Below are 17,759 nucleotides of genomic sequence, written 5' to 3' on the forward strand. Positions count from 1 at the left end.
AGCGCGTCGAAGGCGCGAAACCCTGAAAGTCGCGGGTCACGCGTTTATCACGTGCCTGAAGCCACTTGGTAATGTCTGACTCCGAATCAAAAGTCCGAAACGAGTGGGTCTGTCGGAGTGTGAAGCAAAATTAAGTTGCGCCACAAGTACGTACTGAGATGGCACTTACGACCGATACTTACAGCTGTACTGCCTGTCAACCGCTCGTCCCCAACAATTATGAGCCCATGCTTATTCCCAGTATGTGGTAGTGCGATGCTGGGCCTCTATATGTATACGTTGCCTGCCGACTTCCTGTTGTTTGCGGCCCAGTTGCAGTGATGCGGCTTGGATGCGGCTGCGCAAAAAGGCGCCCAGACACAGCCAAGGCTGCTCTGGAATGCAGAGCGCTATTGATTCCAGTGTTGCCCTCGTTGCTGGTCAACGCACTTGCGGTAGGGCTTTCTGAACTCACCTCCCTTCAGGGTCTTGTTCGTTCACGTCTCGGTCCGCGTTGTTCGCTGGTGCTACGGACAGCTGGGCTGTTACAATTCTCTTCGTTCACACTTTGGCTATAGCTAGTCAGGCTGGTCCTGGCATACCGGAGACGCGAGCTGCAAATCCTCTCAGGAGTCTCACATGCCTGTCACAGCCATAGACGGGCAGGTCAGTATCCAAGACCCTCGCAACCCAGTTCTCCAGGAGGTTCTCAACCATCCCGACTAGTGAGTCTCGGTTCTGCTTCCCGTCCATACCTCCTAAAAGCAGCTCCTTAGCCGGGTTGTTGCCTCGTTCTTGCTCGGATGGGTTCTCGTCAGTAGCGCATACTGCGCTTTCAGCTCAAAGCTCATTCGCGAACTTGCGTGCCGGGGTGCCCGGTTGTGCATGGGCAAGAGGGCGAAGAAACCTGTCAAGGATATCGAAGCCGCAGGGAGCTCGGAGGATGAGAATGAGAAGTGTTCCACGACGCGTGTAGCTACTCAGCAGGAGGCCGACGACAATGCCTCTTTGTTCATTCTGAACTTATGTTTTGCTCTCGCCGCACTAGCCAGCTTCTGCTCGTTGCTGAATTTAGGAGGTCAAAAGGGGAATTCCGTAGCCTGCAGTAAGTCAACGCACGCCTTCTGTAGCCGGACACTGAACTCGAGCTATCTTTAGCTGTCGTCGTCGCTTGGAGCAGCATGGCATCGCAGTCTGTGCGCATCGTCGGGCTATTAATGCTGACTTGGAGACTGCGACGCTTTGGGATGAAGCGACTGGAGACATATGCGCTCTGGTTCGGTCTGCTCGTTGTACTAGGTACAATTGAATGCAGTTTGCCTCACTTCACGAAACTCATACCATTCGTAGGCCTCGTTTTCGCCTTGAATGCCACAGGCACCGGTGCTATAAGGTGTGCTTAGACTAGGGCTGAGATCGAACACATATTGACGCGCCTGAAATCAGCGTCATTGGGCCATCTGGTGTCGGGATATGCTATAGGCAATAGTACGTCTACCGATAGTTTTTCTACTACGTATGTCGTAGTGACTCACAGATCAGCTTCTGGCCTGTGGCGCTTTCCTTGTCCGGCGTCGTTATTTTCCTCGAGGTTTACGTCGCAGTGCGGGTTTTTGTCTTGGGGACCACACACGTCACCACCAGAAAGAGTCTCCTGCGCAGACTCTTCAACATGGAGGTGGCAAGACCCATGTCCTTGTTCGCCCTGGATGTGGCTACAGTCGTTCAGGGTGCAATGTGGGTTGATTCGCTCGCTCAATTCATTCCTTTCAGCCTAGCATCTTTGCTTGTTATCGGTCAGTGGGTCGTTTTATGGGTTGGAAGCCCTCTGATCATGTTAAGCAGGTGTATTCAATTACACGGGGGCCCGAGAAGGTGTCTCTTTCGACGAGTTCCCTCACCCTCGTAGGATTAGCTTGGTGACCGATGAGCAGAGGTTCTCCGCGCAGCGGCCCAACTCCCTCCTGGAGCCAAGTCCGTTCCTCTTGCAGTTCATGGAGCGACCCATGTCTCCCGATTCCAATGTGAACACTGTTCCCGTGCGGCCAGTGTCCACTCGAGGTCATATAGATGAGCAAGATGGCGACCTAGTCTTGCACATTAGTGCTGCTAGCCTGGACGATCAAGACACGGCGGATGTTGAACCACCACACAGTGCTCCTGCCAACCTGACTGAAATGCCCAGTGCACCGTTCTCTGGCTCGCGTCACATCCTACCCTTCCAAGTACAGTATGTCGAACGACTCGAACGCGAAGCTGCCGCCATTCCCACTGGACCTTTACCACCGCGGCGTGACCGCCCGAAGGTCTTCGTCGTCATCGACGAGGACGACCAGGGGCTATCCCCAGGGGCCCGTCGTTCTCGTGCCAGTATCATAGGTTCAGACATCATACGCACGACGCCAACCACTCCTCATAATAAACGCAAATTGTCCTTCCTGTGGTCACCAGAATCGTCGGTCCCTTCGGGTTATCCCTACGCTTCACCACGCAACTCCCATTCGACTGCTCGCACCCAGATGACAGCGTTTTCGGCGTACCCGCACGTTGAGCGTTCACCCACAGTCCACTCGGAGCACACGGACCAGCATCTCGGTCGCCAGGACAGTTACCTCTCTCCCGAGGAGCCCTCTCGACGGTTTTCTTGGCGAACTGCATCCCGTCATCAGTCAGTGATGTCGTCGCGCACGTCGCCGCGGGACGAGTTACCCACAGTCATGGAGGGTTCTTCAACGTTCCGCACCTCATCTGTCCCTTCACGCCCCGCCAGCCGTGTGCAGAGTAGGAGGCTCACCTTCGGCCAACCAATCAAGCCTCCATCGCGCAGATCAACGAGTATTACCGCTCGAAACCCTGTCTCACCCCAAGCGTTACCCCGCCTGTCATCTTATCCGTCGTTGCGAGAGGCCATATCGTCACTTTTGTCGCCGGAGATCCCTCCTGTGCCTCCTATGCCCAGCCCCTTAACGAGCCCAAGTACCGGACTAGGACTCCCGGAGGTCGCGAATCTCAGTGGAATGAGTAATGTCAGAGGGCCTCTGCTACCCCCGCTTGCTATAACCTCTCCATCTACAAGTCCGCATGCTGCGCAAGCGGAGGAGAATACGAGCGCATCGCAGGAAACGAGCAATGATGCTAGTTCGTCTCTGTATGAGGTTCTTGTACCAGCTTACCACACTCCCTACTGTAGTAGTACTTGCCTGGTGCGATGTAATACTGTATACTGTAACCGATTCGACACCCAGCGCATTGCGCAAGGCTTGCAGCCGCTATGGATGTGAGTGGTGAGCCTGACACGATGTTCAGCCCGCAGCGAGGGCAGGGTGTGCGCCGGTCCACGCCGCAGCTGAAGCGATGACGCTTGTATTTGAGCGGCAGCCGCGTCCATTGTCTCGCACACTCATCTCCGGACTCGCCTTCCGCCACGCTCACGCCCACCATGGCGTCCGCTGAGCTGCTAGCCCAGATCCAGTCCGGTAAGAGACTTAAGAAAGCCGTCACGAATGACCGCAGCGCACCCTCCATCGAACCTCCCAAGGGAGGCGGCGCAGGAGGAAGGTCGGGAGGAGTGGGTGGCTTGGGAGGGGCCCCAGCCATCTCACCGTCGCCGTCTGCGTCGGGAGGGCCGCCCCAATTAGGCTCACTGTTCGCGGGAGGGATGCCGAAGCTGAAGCCTGCTGGGCAAGCGAGTGCAGGTGCGCACCGGACTGTGCACCACCTTGATTTGTGCTGATCACGGCTCCTTCATACAGCAAAACCTCCAACACTAGGTAAACCACCCTCTGTTCCTAATCGCTCTGCTGCACCGCCGGCGCCGCCAGCCCTCCAGCACGGTCGAGTCCCGCTCCTCCTCCACCCAACAGACCTAGCCCCGCGAGACCTGCAGCACCGCCTCCTCCAGCTCCCAGCGCACCTACACCTCCGAGTAGACCAGCACCAAGTCTGCCATCTCGATCAGTACCTGCACCACCTACCGGTCCCCCTGCGCCTCCACGGAGAGCTCCTCCTACGGTCAACGGTTCATCGCTCGCCCCTCCCTTGCCTTCTCGCACCGCGTCTGTGGCCTCTACGCGTTCAGTGCCCGATATCCCACCGCGTCCATCCTCCGCCGCGCCACATTCCCTGCGCGGAAGGTACCGCCAACGCCTCATACACCCGGCAGGGCACCCCCACCTCCACCCGCGAGGCCATCCAGTCTGAAGCCAGATGGACCAGGACGTGTTCCCCCTCCGCCTCCAGCACGGAGACCCGTGAGTATGGCCGCACCTCCTGCACCTCCTCCGAGATCGCGTGCAGTCTCCGACGAAGGATCGCGTGTACTCGCTCACCACCGCACGCCCCTCCTCGAGCGCCCCCAGGTCCTCCGCCGCCTCCGCCAGGCCCTTCTCCTGCAACGCGGCAGTCACTTGCGCCTCCTCCTCCCCCGCCTGGTCCATCTCCGCCCGATCGAGGACCGTGTCAACGCCCAGCGCGCCACCTTCGGCACCTCCTAGCAGAGTACCGTCTGCGCTGTCCAGCGCACTGACTGCTGCATCGCCTGCGTCGCCCGCAGTGACTGTGAATGGTAATGGCCGCCGCAGGAGTGAGTACACTACCTCCCTCTACTTAGTGATGTCTATCCTGATCGTGCTTTGGCAGTACCTTCTCCGCCCCCGCTTGCGGGCTCGCATACCTTCCCTGTGACAGGTTTCCCGCCACCGCGGCCGTTCAACCCGAGCTCTAAACGCTACGGAGGCGGGCGACAGAGAGGCAGTGATTTCGATTTGAGTCTACTGTGATGATTATTCTTTTACCGTACGGGGAGCGTCGTTTACACACATTCCGTTCATGATGCCGAGGATACCTGGACATGTCGTGCAAAATCTGAGTGCATGTGGTCCATATGCGCTGCGATATTCATCCAACTATGTGACTCGAGGTTTCAAAATGGCAGATGCATCGGACACAACAGTGTTCTCAAGTAGCGCGCGTACATATCAGCCTGCGTTATGTACAGGGTGCGGTGCAACGTAGCAACGATTTCATTTCGATGCGGAGGAGGAGCATCCGAACAGCTGCATTTTCATCTGGACAGAACATGGCTGTGGCTGCTGCGTGCTGATTCAGACAGTCAGTGCATGAGCCGGGTTTGGTTCGGTGACAAGGTGGCTTGTCTCGTCCTCCGGTGACACGTCAGTCTGCTTGACAGACGCCATATTAAATATTGGCCCATATAACACCGTCGCCCAGGGCGCGACCGTCCAGCGACCTCCCCTTTCTCTTCTCCAACCGCCGCCATGCGGTTCAGTCTCCTTGCCTCTTCAGCGGCAGCCCTCTTCGCCTCCTTCGTCGCCGCCGACGCGTCAGACGTGATCAACTTGACCGCAGAGAACTTCGACGCTGTGGTCCAGCCCGAGCCTGTCATTCTGGTCGAGTTCTTCGCACCATGGTATGAGACCCACTAAGCCTGTGCGAACTTTCTTCTGATTTCTATCCAGGTGTGGACACTGCAAAGCGTTGGCTCCTCACTATGAGGAGGCCGCCACGGCTCTGAAGGAGAAGACCGCTGTGAAGCTGGCCAAAGTGACTGTGTTGACCAGGCAGATCTTGTAACGCCAATGGCATTCAGGGCTACCCGTACGTAGCTTGGGTGCTTGTATACGTATGGTACTCACGGCGGCTCGCTAGGACATTGCGGGTCTACCGCAAGGGTGACTACACTGAATACACGGGCCTCGAAAAGCGGATGGGATCATTGCCTACATGACTAAGTGCGTCGACACGTACACCTTGTCCAGACACTCCTGACGATCAAATCCCCGACAGCAAGCGCTTCCCGCTGTATCTGACGTGAAGTCCGAGAATTACCAGGAGTTCATCAAGGCGGACAAGGTGTCGCGTTGCCTTCCTTTCCTCTGAGACAGATGCCCCCGGCCCCGAATTCACTGCGACAGCGAACAAGCATCGTGACGACTACCTCTTCGGTGCTACCACTGACAAGGCCCTCGCTGAGGAGGCCGGCGTCACCCCTCCCGCTATTGTCGTGTTCCGTGCCTTCGACGAGCCCAAGATCGAGTACCCATACCCAATCGGCTCCGCCAAGGTCAAGGACATCGAAAAGTGGCTCCAGGTGATGTCCGTCCCCATCATCGACGAGGTTGGTACGGAGAACTACCACACCTACGCGGAGAGCGGCAAGCCGCTCGCATATCTGTTCATTGACCCGACCGACGATAAGGACCAGCGAATCGCCGCGATTCGGACTGTCGCTGCGAAGTACCACAGCGACATCAACTTCGTCTGGATCGACGCCATCAATTCGCGGACCACGGAAGGCGCTCAACCTCGTCGAGCCCAAGTGGCCGAGCTTCGTCATCCAGGACATCCAGAAACAGCTCAAGTATCCGTATGATCAGAGCAAGGAGGTCACACCCGAGGCGGTTGAGACTATGGTGCAGCAGTTCCTGGACGGCAAGCTCGTGCCTCAGCTCAAGAGCCAGCCCGTCCCTGCTACCCAGGACGAGAGCGTGTTCAGTCTTGTAGGCAGGCAATTCGAAGAGGTTGTCTTTGATGACGACAAGGACGTCTTCGTCGAGTTCTACGCCAGCTGGTCCGCTGTTTCGATTGCACGCGAATGAACGTTGTGCTGATATATTATGCAGGTGCGGGCACTGCAAGCGTCTCAAGCCGACTTGGGACCAGCTCGGCGATCGTTACGCAGCGGTGAAGGATCGTATCACCATGTGAGCATTCTTCGACTATTGGTGTTGTATTCACTCACTGAAGCGACGAAACAGCGCCAAGATAGAGGCCCAGGAGAATGACCTTCCCCCCTCGGTGCCGTTCCGTGTCAACGGATTCCCTACCCTCAAGTTCAAGCCGGCTGGTACACGCGAATTCATTGACTACAATGGCGATCGCTCCCTGGAGAGCCTTGTCGCCTTCGTCGAGGAGAACGCGAAGAATGCGCTCGACCCGAAGATCCCCTTCAACAATGAGTCAAAACAGGAGCAGGTCCCGATGGACGACCACCACGACGAGCTCTGAGATGGCTGGATGATCTTGCCGACCCATACTGCTGTATTATCCTTACTATTTAATATGGAGATATCGCTCTTTCCTGCGATGCTTGGGACGGTGGAACTTTGGACAACGTCACACAATCGCTCGCTCACTTGCACGTTCGAGAAGCTACAGATTTGACACGAATGTAGACACCAACACAGAGAACATCCAACAGAAAACCATGCGTCAAGGAAACAGCAAATAGGCGGGTAGGGATACATTTAGTACTTAATCTCCTTGACACCATCCTTCCAGAACGTGAAATAGGCTGTATGTACCACTTGTGAGATGGAGTGCGAGAATGCAAGTTGACACAGCACGTACGCGTGACGCCGTCCTCGCGGTAGTTGAGGAGGACAACCATGCCATCGGGGTTCATGGACTCGCCGGTGTACTGAGAATCTGCGTTAGCAGGACATACAGTCGGCAAGCTTGAACGCATACAAATTCGAAGTCTTTGAAGTTCGCTACAATCTTCTTTGCGAACGCTTGTGCGCCCTTCTCGAAGGCATCGACGCGGCTAGGGTTCGACTTCTCGAGCTCAGCCTTGACGGCCTTCATGTAACTCTGAGCAGCCAAGTCAAGATCCACGGCTCCTGAAGATTTTTGATATAAGTATCCGCACCTTGAGGTGTACAAGGTACGACTTCTTGTCGAACACCGTGGACTGCAGACGGTGGGAGTACACAACGTTGTTGACCTGGGTAGCACCCTCCTCGACCCCCTCGTCCTGCTCCTCCGCAGACGGGTTGGCACCGATGTCAACATCGGCACCCTGCTTGACCGTGATCATGGAGCAGTTAACCTCGTAGACAATGTCATCGATCTCCTTGCTGTGAGCAGAGCGAGATTAGACTTTCAAATGCGTCTCGGGCCGCTGAAGGGGACGATGGGACGTACGTCGGGAAGGCGTCGGAGAAGAGCTCGTCGCCGCTGATAACGTCGTTGTACAACAACATGGTGACTTTTGCTACAGAGGGAGAGAGAAAGGAGGAGAAAGGAGGAGGGAGGGCTACAGCAGGAGGCTAGGAGAGAGGCTGGTTATGGTACACAGGTTTTGTATGCGGGGCCGCAGAAAATCTCAATTCTCCCGGATCTATCGATCTCCTTATCATTAAATCACGTGGGCGCGTCCGAAATTCTCGACTGCCATTTTGGGAAAACTGTGCACCGTCGAGAAACTCGAGAGCGAGCTCGATCGCTGCACTCCGCCTGTCCGCTGCATCCAGCTATGGACTACCAACCCGTCGTCGTCGCCAAGCATCCGCGGCCAGCTGCGACCAAACACAACTCCGAGTCGAGGTACTGGCGACAATTCAAGCACCCGGTGTTCATCAAGGAATATGCACCGGTCACCTCTGTACACTTCTCTCCCTCCAAGCCTCACCGCTATGCAGTCACTGCGGCCACACGTATCCAAATCTATGCACCCAGGACACAGAAAGTCACGAAGAGCATCTCAAGATTCAAAGACATCGCCCGGAGTGGTTGCATTCGGGGGGATGGCAAGCTGGTAGTCGCAGGAGACGACACGGGCCTGATCCAGGTGAGTGAATGATCCCTCTGGTGTCAGTTGCGGTGTTGGAACCAGGCTTCCAGGACATGTGCAACTGTTTGGATAGGAGAAGCAGGGCGAAGGCTGAATGCTATGTCTGTTAGGTCTTTGACATCAACTCCCGGGCGATCCTGCGGACTCTGGACGTCCACAAACAGCCTGTGCACGTCGCAAAGTTTTCCACTCTAAACAACACACAAGTACTCTCTTGCTCAGACGACACCACAGTCAGACTGTGGGACGTCCCATCCCAGACCTGTACGCAAACCTTCACCGACCACACAGACTACGTCCGCACCGGCCAGGTTTCCACTTCAAATCCTCATCTCGTCCTTACCGGCTCGTATGATGCCACCGTGCGCCTGTATGATTCAAGAACAGGAGAATGCGAGATGCTCATGGGTGGTCCTTCTGGGGAGGGTGGAGGCCAGAATACCGCGCCAGTAGAGCAAGTCCTCATGTTCCCTTCCGGCACAATAGCGCTGTCCACTGCAGGACCCATCCTGCGCGTATGGGATCTGGTGGCGGGCGGACGGTGCACTCGCGCGCTGTCAAATCATCAGAAGACTGTCACCGCACTTGCTTTCGACTCGACAGCAAGTCGGCTCCTGTCTGGTGGTCTCGATCAGATGGTCAAGGTGTATGATGTGAGCACGTATAAGGTCGTACACACAATGCGGTATCCTGCACCGATTCTCTGTCTTGCCGTCTCGGTATGTCTCTCATCACATGACACCCTGCAGGCATCGTACTCACCTACATTCTAGCCGATGAGACCCACATCGCCGCCGGTATGGCGGATGGCACTCTCTCCATACGACGGCGGCAACCGAAAGCAACGGAATCTGCTGCATATGAGCAGTCTCTTGCAGCAGCGCGAGCAGGCGCGTACGACTCCTTGCTCACTGGCGTCCTGCCAAATATCGGCCAAGGTCGTGTGAAGCAGAAGACAAAGTCGAAACCTGTCGGGGACATGGACGAAATCAAGGTGGAGAGCCGGAGAAAGAAAAGACTACGGCAATACGACAAGTTCCTGAAAAGCTTCAAGTACTCCGCAGCACTGGATTCTGTGTTGAAGTCGGTAAGTCGCGCCGCGTATTGTCTCACCTCAGGCTAGATGTTTACGACACACTCGCAGCAAGTTCCGCCTACAACAGCGTTCTCACTGATCCAAGAGCTCATCCATCGAGATGGCCTGCGGACAGCGCTTGCGGGTCGAGACGATGTCTTGCTCGAACCTGTTCTACGGCTGCTCATGAAGTACGTATCAGACCCCCGTTTCGGCGAGATGGTCTGTGATGTCGCCGGTCTTGTCATTGGTGCGTCTCCTCCGACCGTTGCTCCGTGCATTCAATGACCTTCGACCATCAGACATGTACAGACCGGTCCTGGGACAGTCGCCACTCATCGATACCCTGTTCGCCCGCCTTCAAAAGAAGGTAGCCGCCGAGCTCCGCTTCCAGAAAGAGCTCGTCAAGACCAAGGCCGCCCTCGATATGCTACTCTCCTCCGCCTCTCTCCTTGCTGTCGCATAGTCATCTTGCTCTCGCCCCGTCATCGCATTTCATCCCGTCCTCGTCCAGGGTGTTTGGCGCATTAGTAATAAGCAAAAGTAGTGTACAGTCTGCTGTCCGAGAGCCATGCTAACATGCCTCGAGGAATGCTATGAGGTTTCTGAGGATCTCTTTTCGCGAAAGCGAGCCCTCGTCATGTGCGTTTGTGTCGTCCTCGTCGACATTGTCGTGGTAGATCTGGAGTGTGCCGATGATGTCCTTCAGTGAGCGGTTTCGCCTGTTCAGCATCTGTTGTACATGGGTACGGATCTACAGACGAGCAGGTCAGTGGTCTATGTCTGAACATTGGTCGACTCGACGCACCCCGTCATCCTCCATAACAATCCAGGCAAGGATATAGTCCACTGTTTGTAGTGTGAACAATCCGCCGTCCAGGCGCCGAATATACCACAGGTCCTCTTCTTCTGACCCGATCTCCTCGCCCTCTGCAGCGAGCTCCTAGTAATTTGCCGAGTCGGTAAACACCTACTCAAATGATATGCGGCCCCCGCTCACCTGTTTCTCCGCCTCGATCTCTTTCTCCACACTCTTCAGTCGCGTCTGCGCGGCGTCCCGAATCTCCAGCAGTTTCTCTGCCTTCTCGTAGTTATTCTCTACGAATTTGGCAAGAAGCCGGATTCGTGCTGGCAATTCGGACGGGAGATTCGACAGGAGCGATGAAACGATGCCAAGTGTATGTGATGCATCCTCGGATGCTGGTGCCGCTGCAGGCGCTTTCTTCTTCTGCGCCTGCCAGAAGGGTCAGTACAATGAATCAAATGCGGGGAGGGGCTTAGCAGACCTTCCCCATGAAGGCTGAGAATAGTATCTTGAGACCGAGAGCTTCTACGAATACCTCGCATGTCGCTGTACCAGCCGTACCTGACATGGCATAGTCGAGCACCTTGATCGAGCGCGACTTCGCCTGCATCTTTTCCCTAGAGACAAGCGTCGATGAATTTTGGAAACGAAACCAGGGAGCCTTCACTCACTTCATCAAGAGGACCATCAGGTCCACGCCTTCGCTATCGAGGAACAATTTCTTGATCTCGGGCTCTACTAACGCTGAACAAAGGAGTCGAAGACATTCTCCATAAATTCGGTCTCATCCGGGTCGACTGGGTCGCGTTTACGATATTGCTGGCTACACGTTAGCCGAAGGTTGGGCGCCGGTCCGTGCATCGCTTAGTACGTACCGACAAGACCTTCAGCGCGGTTTCCACGCCATCCTGCTTGCCGAACTCTAGTCGGTTGACTCGATTGTTTTGCAAAAGGATAGATAGGATTTCCGCGGCATAGCCTCGATTCTCATTGTGTGCTTTAGACTGTATCCGGTCGAGCAGCCACTTCAGGACGGATGTCTTAGCAATAAGTTGTGGCGCGAAGTCCGGATCGGACCCAATGATGTTCTCGAAAATGCCTAAGGCGGATGAATCAGTCTGTTCCGCGCGATAATGCACCGGCTCCTTACCTAGGGTCTGGAACACGCCCTGTCTGTCTGCCTCTTCCGCCTCGTTTAAACGGCCGAGATTGTCCACGAGCAGCTCGAATATCGCGTTTTCCATCTGAGAATCACTGTGGTCACCCTCTGGCGATAGGACACGCAAACGAGACAGACCTACCAGGCCCTCAATGAGCATCTTCAGGGCCTCTTCCCTAGTCCCCTCGATCTCTTCGTCCTCCTCGACCCCATTGCCCACCTCCTCATCCGTCAGTTCGTGGATGACTTCCACTACGTCCAGCGCGATGTCTGCATTCTCGTGGCTGAGCAAACCGACCAATCGTGCTAGCGCACCAGTCTTCCCGAGCTCGGGGTAAGCAAGCAGAGGGGCTTGGGCGAGTGGAAGGAGGGCTTTCAATGCTGCATCAAGGTCTGCTTCGGAGTCAATGAATCTAGGACATGTGTCAAAAGATGGACCTCGAGTCGGTATGAGTGAACGTACTTTGTTGGATCGTCGGCATACTTGGACCGCTGATCCTGGTTCTTGTTCACCGTCGCCTCGAACCGTTTGAGGAGCCTGCGAATGCCGGGAAGAGATAGTTCCTCCAACTGTGTGTACGTGAGAATTCGGCATATGAACAGAAAGGCTTTCACACTTACATCCTTTCTCGCCTCATCCCCTCCAGCTCGGTCAAATATGTTGAGGATATCCTTCTGCTCGTTTGTCAACCCGCCGCCATAGAAGCGGCCTTCCTCGTCTTCCTCCGCGAAGTAGTCTGCATCCCCACCAGGTGCAAAGTCGGGCTCCATCTCCTCATCTTCATCCACGTCTTCGACCATCGCTGCACGCGACTTGCCCTTGTTCGATGTGCCGTTTTGAGGTACAGGGGCAGCAGTGCCTTCTGCATCTATTCGCATTCGCTTGAGCATGTCTGGCGTTGGAGCATCTGGCAGTCGCCTCTTGTTACCGCCACCAGGCAGCTTGGGCACCTGGAAGAGCACTGAATGACCGAACCACTGAGGTCATGGACTATTCTCACCTTGAATAGCTTGTCAATGTCCATGGTGAACTAGTCGGCGCCGGTGGGGAACACTGTCGATATATACAGTATAGAAGTCTCGTCTTACAGTTGCCGGCTGAGCGGGTTTGTCAATGAACTGAGGATGGGTTGGTGGAGGTCAGAATGAAGTGACGCGCAGGACTCGTGACAAGCGCGACGCGTCTTGCTCGCGTCCCCACTGCCAGTCGAATGCGCGCTTCACCTCTTACACTCGACTTTCTCTCGCAAAGGCCATGTATCGCCATGTAACAGAGGCGATACCAAGGACATGTGGAATAGTGCTCCGACACAGCAGACGGCGCTGCCTGTCTTCAGTCGCACACGCCGAAGAAAGTGATGTTGTCGTTGTAGGCGGTGGTCCCGCTGGACTTGCGCTCGCCAGTGCTCTAGGTACTTCTGAATCTGTCATGCTCGTCGTTGAATGACAATTCGACATCTGCGTAGGGAGCTCGAAGGGAGTTTCCAAAGCTCTCCGTGTTGTGTTGGTCGAAGCAGGCGACCTGTCCAAAATCGAGACTGGGCACCCACTCAGAACAACTTTTCTAACAGAGTTAGTTCGATCACGAATGCGTCACAAGCATTTCTGAAAGGTAGCAGTACAGCATATCGTCCTCTGTGGTCGTTGACATTCAGCCCGATAGACATCGGCGCATGGTCGCATGTTCAACTGGATCGCACAGCACCAGTCGAGGAAATGCAGGTAATTCTGTAACCCAATGAAGACTACACTTATACTTAGCGTCGTCGAAGGTTTGGGATGGCGTCTCAGATGCTCGCATCAACTTCTCCGCCTCGGAAATGGTAACACCAGGATCAGCAACCGCAAGTGAGATGTCTCGACTGGTGGAGAACCTCAACCTGCAACGCGCCCTGCTACACCATATCTCAAATATACCCGCTGTGAACATTCTGGACAAAACAAAGGTGCAGTCGATCCAAAGGGAAGAGCGTGAGGGAAACGGATGGCCCTTGGTCTACCTTTCCGATGGTCGTGTCTTGCGCGCAAGGCTACTAGTACGTCCAGTGCACATCAAGCTGAACGAGCGAACTGATAAGCTTCACAGGTTGGCGCAGATGGATTCAACTCTCCAGTTCGCTCATTCGCCGGGATACAGTCATACGGATGGGCGTACGACACACAGGCCATCGTCGCGACGATGAACCATCACCCACGAACTGCGTTTGAACCTCCAAACAATGTTGCATACCAGCGCTTCCTCCCAACGGGTCCCATCGCGTTCCTACCGCTCTCGTCTACAGCTTCCTCGCTCGTGTGGTCGACCAAGCCCGATCTCGCCAAGGCGTTGCAAGCGTCCGACCCGGCCGTCTTGACGAGTATGATCAACGCTGCTTTCCGCCTACCTGAAGTGTCGTTGCGGTACCTGCATAGCCGCATGCTGGAGGCACATACCGCGGGCCATGCGCTCTCACCAGACGAGCTGAACAAGGAGATTACGTGGCGGGAGCAGTCACATAATGTCGATCCCCGTTCTGCGTATTCCGTTACCGCGCTGTCGAGATCAGCTCCCGGCGGCATCCCACCAGAAGGGGCAGATCTACTTCCCCCCTTTGTGACCAACATTCAAGACGGTACCGTCGCCTCCTTCCCGCTCCGCATGAGCCATGCGGACGCGTACATCGGAGAGGGCCGGGGAGCGCGTACCGTGCTTGTTGGTGATGCGGCGCATACAATTCACCCACTGGCTGGACAAGGGCTTAACCTGGGCCTCGGCGACGCTGAGTCTCTGGCACGCTGCATACAGTCTGCGGTGCAAAACGGCGGTGATGTCGGTGAGTGTGTTACCGGTTCCGATACTTGCCGCCGCTCAGTTCACGACAGGTTCTTACACTGCCCTTGGCCCGTACGCGCGCGACCGGTACTTCGAGAACCACAAAATGCTCTCCGCTGTCGACAAATTACACAAGCTCTATTCGTCTACGGCGGAACCCGTCGTTTGGGCACGCTCCGTTGGCTTGGAGGTTCTGAACGAGCTGGACACCATCAAGATAGCGTTCATGATGTCAGCCGGAAGCACCTGTCGCACGGACCCGGCATCTATTGGTTGGAACGTTGCAGCGAGTGGTCTCGAGACGGTTGCTAGAGGCGTCAGTGGGGCAAAGAATGTAGGCGTCAGTGGGGCAAAGAATGTAGGCGAAACTATCGCAGGCCTTGCTAACGCGTCGGTCCGGGGACTGCTGAAACAATTGTCAAATACTGGTAGGCCGTAGTGCGCATAGTTACCACCTCTGCTTAATGCATCACTGGATTCTAAAGGCAATCGGAAGCGGATGTATTCCTGAGAGCTAACACGCACTGTGACGGAACGGAAAGAGTTTACGAGGGACGCAACTCACCGCTTCGTGGCATACGTCGCCTCGAAAGTAAGCTACGCAACCAGCGACGGAACCATAGCCCGGCGAATAGACCTGAAACTCGAAGCAGACAGACACGCGACGCAATGGTTGATAAAATACACTGACCAGAAGCTCGAGTACGTCCACAGTAGCATATCCACAATCGAATCGAGGACTGTGAGTCCGGACATTCTAACTCATTACTGAAGGAATGCGTTCACCTCGCCTCCATCAAAACGCCTCCATCCCTTGGGCACCTAGTAAGGCTTGTGCCTGTTCTGCTTCAGCTCCTTCTCCAGCTGTCTTGCCTTGCGATGACCAATCTCAACCGGGTTGATATGGTTGTCCGCCTTCTTCAGCTTGATAGGCCTGTTGCCGACGTACTTGCCTGTGCGGGTGAATGAGTTCTCGACGATGATGGACATGAGATTAGCACGCACCATCCATCTCCTTCCATGCCTTCAAGAAGTCTTCTGGGTCCGAAAAGGCCACAAAGCCAAACTTCGCCTACCACCAAGTCAGATATACTCAATGATTTAAGAAGCACAAATACTAACCTTGCCGCTCAGGCGATCCCGGATGACTCTCGCTTTCGTGAATGAGGTGTACTGATTAAAGGCACTTGCCAGTACATCATCGGACACATCGTTGCTGAGATCACCAACGAAGAGACGGAACCAAGCTGAAGTGCAAATATCATAAACAACAAGACTGTGGACCGTAGAAAGAGCACTCACAAGGATCCCACTCTAGCAGCGTCTGATCTTCCCACACCTTACCTGCGCCCTTGCGGAGGACTGTCGTGCGCTTCCCTCCCTTCGCCAGCTTGCCACCCGCACCGCCACGCTTGTCGATCATGGCTCCGGGCACATAGACACTTTGCTGAGCCAGGATACCGACGTCGTACTCGTAGGCATTTGCTGGCACAGGAGCATGGTGAGCGGAAGACGACGACCCGGGGATGGGGTACATGGGCCCTTGATAGGGTTGGTGGTACGGATTGATGTCAGAGGATTGCTGCTGGTATTGCTGGTAGTAGTTCTGCGCGGAGTATGGATCCATGGTGTCTTGAGAAAGGTTTGATTGAAGAGAGAAGACTTGGGCAGGAAACTGTAGCTGGCGACCAGTGGCGTTGAGCGACGAGGTGAGAGACAAGGAGGATAGGCGCCAAATGGGCAGGCCCGAAGATGCCTTTCCCGGAGCGCGCATTACGTAAGTGGGCCAACCGAGTCTGCAGGCAAGTTCTGTGTACCGAGCTCATCGTCGTCGTCAACGCCCTCAACGTCCCCCTCAAGGTGAGTTTTGCCCTTCAGGATGTATGAAGACTCTGCAGGACCGCTGGGTTGCATGTCTAACACTATCAGCTAGTCTACGCAGACAAACGCGATGGATGCATCCCGTCTCGTCTGGATGTGCTGCCGGTACCAGGTTGTCTGACTGGATTTCTTCCAGATGCCATTCGTCAAGAACGTGAAGTCCGACGCCTACTTCTCGCGGTTCCAGGTCAAGTACCGCCGCCGGAGAGAGGGGAAGACTGATTGTGCGTGACACCATCGCTTTGTGCTGAACGTTAGGGTTTGACTTCTGTGCTTCAGACTACGCCCGCAAGCGGCTCGTCACCCAGGCGAAGAACAAGTAGTGCGTATTGGGAAGGTTTAGGATTCTCATATTCTCATCCTCTGTGCAGCAATGCCCCCAAGTACCGCCTGGTTGTCCGCTTACGAACAAGGAGGTCATCGTCCAGATTGTCTACGCACGCCTGCAGGGTGACTTCGTCCTTTGCGCGGCACGATCGAAGGAGCTGCCAAAATATGGCATCAACCACGGTCTCACCAACTGGAGTGCTGGTACGCCATCAGCACTGTCCGCCTTCCTTGCTTTACTGAACTATATACAGCATACGCGACTGGCCTTCTCTGCGCGCGTCGTGCTCTGACGAAGCTCGGTCTTGCCGACAAGTACGAGGGTGTGGCGGAGCCTGACGGCACTATCTCCCTGACGGAGACTCTCGACGAGGAGGACGCCCCGAGCCGTTCAAGTGTTACTTGGATGTTGGTCTCAGGCGCACGTCGACAGGTTCGCGTGTGTTCGGTGCTCTCAAGGGCGCCAGCGACGGGGGTATCTACATCCCCCACAACGAGAAACGATTCCCCGGCTATGACGTTGAGTCGAAGGAGCTCGATGCCGAGACTCTCAAGAAGTACATCTTCGGCGGCCACGTTGCGGAGTACATGGAGTCCCTTGAGGAGGAAGATGACGAGCGGTATGTCATTCGACGAGTAGAGTTGTCTCATCTCCGAGTACTCATGTTTCTCTAGCTTCAAGAAGCAGTTCGCGACGTATCTCGCTGACGGCATTGGATCCGAGGACATGGAGGAGATTTACACGAATGCGTACGCAGCCATCCGTGAGGACCCTACCTTCAAGCCCTCGGAGAAGACCACCGACTGGAAGGCGGAGAGCAAGAAGCACCGCACTCCTAGGCTCACGCTCGAGCAGCGCAGGGCCAGGATCCAGGAGAAGATTGAGGCCTTCCAGACTGGTGCTGCCGAGGAGGACGACGAGTAGATGCTTCATCACCCCCAGATTACCCTACATGCACTGCTTATGATGTTTCCCGTCGTCTATGGTCACCAAAAGACAGGGCTATGATATGCCATGCCATTGCTACGCATTCTCAACCAGCCTCGACTGCCCGACCTTCATTAAGGCCGAAAGAACTCATTTGCAAGGGTATCAGTATGGATACAAAATGGCTAAAGTCAGATACA

The 17,759-nt window shown here is 55.4% G+C and overlaps 9 protein-coding genes across 9 annotated transcripts; 6 read left to right on the forward strand and 3 right to left on the reverse strand.

Moving 5' to 3' along the window:
- Positions 1 to 533: 533 nt before the first annotated feature.
- Positions 534 to 3,489, forward strand: B0H18DRAFT_5181 (uncharacterized protein). Its single transcript, XM_048038406.1, has 8 exons — positions 534 to 704; positions 756 to 1,084; positions 1,138 to 1,278; positions 1,330 to 1,372; positions 1,426 to 1,467; positions 1,522 to 1,775; positions 1,825 to 3,111; positions 3,176 to 3,489. The coding sequence occupies exons 1-8, from the start codon at positions 619 to 621 to the stop codon at positions 3,265 to 3,267; spliced, it is 2,274 nt and encodes a 757-aa protein (XP_047900972.1). The 5' UTR covers positions 534 to 618; the 3' UTR covers positions 3,268 to 3,489.
- On the forward strand, positions 3,361 to 5,045 carry B0H18DRAFT_965822 (uncharacterized protein). Its single transcript, XM_048043289.1, has 10 exons — positions 3,361 to 3,674; positions 3,732 to 3,812; positions 3,866 to 3,955; positions 3,980 to 3,997; positions 4,058 to 4,173; positions 4,195 to 4,229; positions 4,338 to 4,409; positions 4,431 to 4,436; positions 4,476 to 4,561; positions 4,618 to 5,045. The coding sequence occupies exons 1-10, from the start codon at positions 3,419 to 3,421 to the stop codon at positions 4,755 to 4,757; spliced, it is 900 nt and encodes a 299-aa protein (XP_047900973.1). The 5' UTR covers positions 3,361 to 3,418; the 3' UTR covers positions 4,758 to 5,045.
- A 210-nt stretch (positions 5,046 to 5,255) lies between these two features.
- Positions 5,256 to 7,005, forward strand: B0H18DRAFT_949591 (thioredoxin-like protein; the record flags this gene model as incomplete). Its single annotated transcript, XM_048041909.1, has 7 exons — positions 5,256 to 5,407; positions 5,457 to 5,541; positions 5,785 to 5,850; positions 5,879 to 6,256; positions 6,294 to 6,568; positions 6,621 to 6,701; positions 6,756 to 7,005. The coding sequence occupies 7 exons, from the start codon at positions 5,256 to 5,258 to the stop codon at positions 7,003 to 7,005; spliced, it is 1,287 nt and encodes a 428-aa protein (XP_047900974.1).
- A 239-nt stretch (positions 7,006 to 7,244) lies between these two features.
- Positions 7,245 to 7,982, reverse strand: B0H18DRAFT_866153 (translationally controlled tumor-associated; the record flags this gene model as incomplete). Its single annotated transcript, XM_048039766.1, has 5 exons — positions 7,245 to 7,291; positions 7,348 to 7,417; positions 7,468 to 7,590; positions 7,649 to 7,856; positions 7,924 to 7,982. The coding sequence occupies 5 exons, from the start codon at positions 7,980 to 7,982 to the stop codon at positions 7,245 to 7,247; spliced, it is 507 nt and encodes a 168-aa protein (XP_047900975.1).
- Positions 7,983 to 8,254: 272 nt separating this feature from the next.
- On the forward strand, positions 8,255 to 10,405 carry B0H18DRAFT_1133027 (WD40 repeat-like protein; the record flags this gene model as incomplete). Its single annotated transcript, XM_048035570.1, has 5 exons — positions 8,255 to 8,569; positions 8,683 to 9,291; positions 9,354 to 9,659; positions 9,717 to 9,897; positions 9,950 to 10,405. 5 exons carry the CDS (start codon positions 8,255 to 8,257, stop codon positions 10,111 to 10,113), a joined length of 1,575 nt encoding a protein of 524 aa, XP_047900976.1. The 3' UTR covers positions 10,114 to 10,405.
- B0H18DRAFT_1080924 (DUF1716-domain-containing protein) lies at positions 10,222 to 12,636 on the reverse strand (the record flags this gene model as incomplete). Its single annotated transcript, XM_048031301.1, has 12 exons — positions 10,222 to 10,401; positions 10,456 to 10,590; positions 10,648 to 10,881; positions 10,934 to 11,069; positions 11,124 to 11,185; positions 11,218 to 11,271; positions 11,328 to 11,551; positions 11,603 to 11,696; positions 11,754 to 12,024; positions 12,075 to 12,181; positions 12,233 to 12,562; positions 12,613 to 12,636. 12 exons carry the CDS (start codon positions 12,634 to 12,636, stop codon positions 10,222 to 10,224), a joined length of 1,851 nt encoding a protein of 616 aa, XP_047900977.1.
- Positions 12,637 to 13,431: 795 nt separating this feature from the next.
- B0H18DRAFT_949595 (uncharacterized protein) lies at positions 13,432 to 14,862 on the forward strand (the record flags this gene model as incomplete). Its single annotated transcript, XM_048041910.1, has 3 exons — positions 13,432 to 13,647; positions 13,698 to 14,424; positions 14,474 to 14,862. The coding sequence occupies 3 exons, from the start codon at positions 13,432 to 13,434 to the stop codon at positions 14,860 to 14,862; spliced, it is 1,332 nt and encodes a 443-aa protein (XP_047900978.1).
- A 612-nt stretch (positions 14,863 to 15,474) lies between these two features.
- Positions 15,475 to 16,213, reverse strand: B0H18DRAFT_965850 (uncharacterized protein). Its single transcript, XM_048043290.1, has 2 exons — positions 15,726 to 16,213; positions 15,475 to 15,670 (listed from the first exon to the last, which is right to left on the reverse strand). Exons 1-2 carry the CDS (start codon positions 16,048 to 16,050, stop codon positions 15,525 to 15,527), a joined length of 471 nt encoding a protein of 156 aa, XP_047900979.1. The 5' UTR covers positions 16,051 to 16,213; the 3' UTR covers positions 15,475 to 15,524.
- A 227-nt stretch (positions 16,214 to 16,440) lies between these two features.
- Positions 16,441 to 17,556, forward strand: B0H18DRAFT_1080927 (60S ribosomal protein L5; the record flags this gene model as incomplete). The annotated part of the gene is made up of 5 exons (XM_048031302.1): positions 16,441 to 16,532; positions 16,642 to 16,835; positions 16,886 to 17,020; positions 17,065 to 17,251; positions 17,307 to 17,556. The coding sequence occupies 5 exons, from the start codon at positions 16,441 to 16,443 to the stop codon at positions 17,554 to 17,556; spliced, it is 858 nt and encodes a 285-aa protein (XP_047900980.1).
- Positions 17,557 to 17,759: the final 203 nt, after the last annotated feature.

The sequence above is a fragment of the Fomitopsis serialis genome, assembly GCF_022376445.1.
Source record: "Fomitopsis serialis strain Sig1Antser10 chromosome Unknown B0H18scaffold_1, whole genome shotgun sequence".
NCBI classification, from domain to species: domain Eukaryota; kingdom Fungi; phylum Basidiomycota; class Agaricomycetes; order Polyporales; family Fomitopsidaceae; genus Fomitopsis; species Fomitopsis serialis.